This window comes from Histoplasma capsulatum, genomic scaffold (genome assembly GCF_000149585.1).
Source record: "Histoplasma capsulatum NAm1 scaffold_1 genomic scaffold, whole genome shotgun sequence".
Classification (NCBI taxonomy): Eukaryota; Fungi; Ascomycota; class Eurotiomycetes; order Onygenales; family Ajellomycetaceae; genus Histoplasma; species Histoplasma mississippiense.
Window position 1 is genome coordinate 3,145,868 of NW_001813982.1, and position 3,267 is coordinate 3,149,134.

The window sequence follows — 3,267 nt, forward strand, 5'->3', positions numbered from 1 at the left end:
ATTTTCAATTCCTATCCAGTACAATCCTGCATGGGATTCATTCACTCAGGGGCGACATGCGCCCATTCAATGTAAAATGTTAAGTTCCCAGGCAAAAATTTATGTTTCGCCAAAAAAAAAAAACCGCGGCTAGGCAACACTAATTGCAAGCTCCAGAGAAGAAAGGGGGTACAAAAAAGGGGGTGGGCGGCATGATGTTGTAACCCCAATAATCAATGTTGCACATAAGTATTACATTGAAAGATGCAAAAAGAAAATTAAACAAAGGAAAAGAAATCGGCGGCCCCTCACCCCCAGAAAAGGTCCCGGTTACACGAAAGCAAAGAAAAGTGGAAGAAGAACAAGTGAAGAAAAGAACACCACGGATATCACTGAATGCGATGGCGATTATAACTATTAAAACAATCCTTGAGAAAGTAACAAGATAAAACAATGAAACCGAATAGGGGCTCCTCTCCAGAAATCATAAATCGTAGTCATCGTCATCATCTCAAGCAATGTCCTTTCCTTTAATGATGTCTCACAGGACTAGCCGCCCTAGACCGACGACCATTGTTCGTCTGGCCCAGTGTGGAAGCAGCGAGGCGATCCCGACTCTCCGTCCGCACCGCTAGCCCATGACGATCCATGTTACCCAGCGAGCTAATTATGGCGGTCGTATCGAGGCCGGGGGGATTTCCGAGGCCGATACCTATGCCGCTAGTACTACAGGGATTGTTATTGCCGCTGTGATTGTTGTGATGATGATTGTTGTGATACATGCTATTGGTCGATTTCGTCCGGACGAGAATGTTGTTGGTATTATTATCGTCGCTGTATGTGTTTGTGAAGGCGGGGGTGAAGGGGGTGTTTGGGACCGTGGGGGGTATGGACATGGACAAGGACATGGACATGGCCTCATCGTCTGTCGGAGAGGAGCTGGGGCTTGGTTCGAAATCGCGTCCACCGGTTTCGAGAAGGCTGTCATAGGAGGCGGTGAAAGAATTAGTTCGTTTTAAAGAAGTGGATGAGAAGATGCGGGGGAGCATGTGGTTGAAGAGTTTCGACGAAAAGGTGGCCCCGCCACCGCGTCGTCGGTAATAATTGTGATTGTGGTTGTAATAAGGACTGTGGCTTGACCGTTTGATAAGCCTTCGGTACAGGCGGACGCGGCCTCCACGGCCACAGAGGAAGAAGATTGCTATAAAGACAATTACTAAGAGGAAGAGACCTGGAATACGATGCGAGGAGTGGCCGTTGAAGAGAGTGTCATGCCAATGCGAGGATACGATTCCAGAGGCATGCGGATGCGCGGCAGTCCCATTATTTTGTGTATTTGAAGATTGGGATGGCGGCGGCGGTGTAGGAATAAGATATGGAGCGCCTGGTTGTTGGAAATCTTCAGGGATGCGGTTTTTACTGCCGACCGGGGGGTTACTACCGAAGCCTACAGGGAGACCGTTGGGGAGTGGTGGCACCTGCGATGAGGCGTATAACACGGCTATTCCCAGCGTCCAGCTCACCTCCGTCGAGTCGATCTTGTGCACGGCTTGGAAAGCGTCTAGGTAGCCCTTTTCTTTCGACTGCGTCAACTCCCTATCTGTTCCATTGGGTTCTCCAGGGGCGGTATTTTCAATGCTAACGCGTGGAATACCGATCCCATCGTGTAGAATGCTTATGAGCCATGAAGCCTTGAAACAAACTGCACATGCCGTTTCTTGATCGACCTTGTTCCCCCACTGCTTGCTATCGACCTTTTGCTCAACAACACCCCAAGGCTGTGAGCAGAACTCTTCCACGCGCTTTATGTACGTGTTGAAATCGTAGGATCCGTCCTTATGGCCCATATCGAATATCTGGTGGGTTGTATGCCAGAATTCACTTACACCTATGAAATGGTTGACGTCAAAGTCAATTGCGGGTACGTGCACACCATGTAAAAGGCACGGCTCTTCAGGGCATGGCGCATCCTTCTCCAGTAAGGGGTATGTATTGCGATAGCACTCTTCGAATTTGCCAATTCCGACAAGATAAGGTTCCACACCGGGCACGGGGCCTGCGGGGGGGAGAATGGTTCCGTCATGGGCCATCCGTACACCAGAATGTAGACAAGGATCCGGACGCGCTCTGTTCTTCTCGTTGGCAGTAGCTGCCAACAGCGCTTTCACATATCGACTCCTGGCTTCCCGTGCACCAAAACCTAACCATGATGTGACAAAAACCCCATATTCCATAGGCAAGCCATTGAGGGTCCGCAGGCGCAGGAGGGTTAAATCATTCGCATGCTTCTCTGTCTCCGTCGCATTTGGAGCGAATGCAATCTGCGCCGAGGCTCCACCCATGTCCAGAAACCCATACGTATGATGGCCCTTACCATGATTGTGAGCCCTGCTATTGTCAAAGCCGCCCATTAGATAGTTAATCGCAATCCATCCATAGAGCCCCTCTGTGTCTCCCTCAATTACCTGCACATGCTGTCGGCAATCCGGGATCAGGAAATTGGTACTTCTGCGAATATAGGCGCATATGTTATCAAGAATGGCCCTTTGTTTCTGCTTTGGAAGTAGCCGCATGCCAGCGGTTGCTAGGAGGAAGACTGGCGTATCTGGTATTTCTTCATCGGGGATAACTTCTTGGGCATGGTCGAGGAGGGGTCTGAGGTGTTCTTCGCCGATGGTTTCGGGTTTTTCGGCGAAAGTTGAGATGCCTTAAAGCGATGATTTTTGGTTAGCCTTTTATCACGAAGCGGAATTTTACCGATTTTTGAGTCCACTGCATACCGGGATGTATCTTCTTTACCCATTGGTCCTTGGTGGTTATCTCGGGCAGAGATGCCAGCTGTTTCGCAGAGGCAGACTTTCGCGCCATTGCGCTATATGGCCATTTGTAGACATGTGCACGAGTTCCCTGGAAATTCCCCAGTCAGTAAAATCGGAGAGTGGACGTGATCAGCAAGAAACCAACTTACGGATGAGCCAGCATCCAATACGACGGCATATCTCGCTATATAAAAATATAGTTGTTAGCTAAACGTATCGCAGTAGAGAGTATGCGAAGCAGGCGTATAGAAAGCGTCCGTACATATCCCCATCTGGAAACTTCTGTCGATATCTCTCTTCCGCTATAAATGTATGAATATATTCCTTCTATTTTCCCTTGCCGGCCTATTTCAAATGCATCTCTCCATAGATTCCCATGATATGGAAGATTAGGCGGAGTAGACAAAATAGGTGTTCGTGTATGACGTCCCCTTATTATTGTATATACGTATTTGTACTGTTCGCGAAT

General features: G+C 48.8%; 1 protein-coding gene across 1 annotated transcript; it reads right to left on the reverse strand.

Moving 5' to 3' along the window:
* Positions 1 to 509: 509 nt before the first annotated feature.
* On the reverse strand, positions 510 to 3,070 carry HCAG_00911 (conserved hypothetical protein; the record flags this gene model as incomplete). Its single annotated transcript, XM_001543815.1, has 6 exons — positions 510 to 1,457; positions 1,503 to 1,835; positions 1,866 to 2,686; positions 2,760 to 2,886; positions 2,948 to 2,982; positions 3,061 to 3,070. 6 exons carry the CDS (start codon positions 3,068 to 3,070, stop codon positions 510 to 512), a joined length of 2,274 nt encoding a protein of 757 aa, XP_001543865.1.
* Between the last annotated feature and the right edge of the window lie 197 nt (positions 3,071 to 3,267).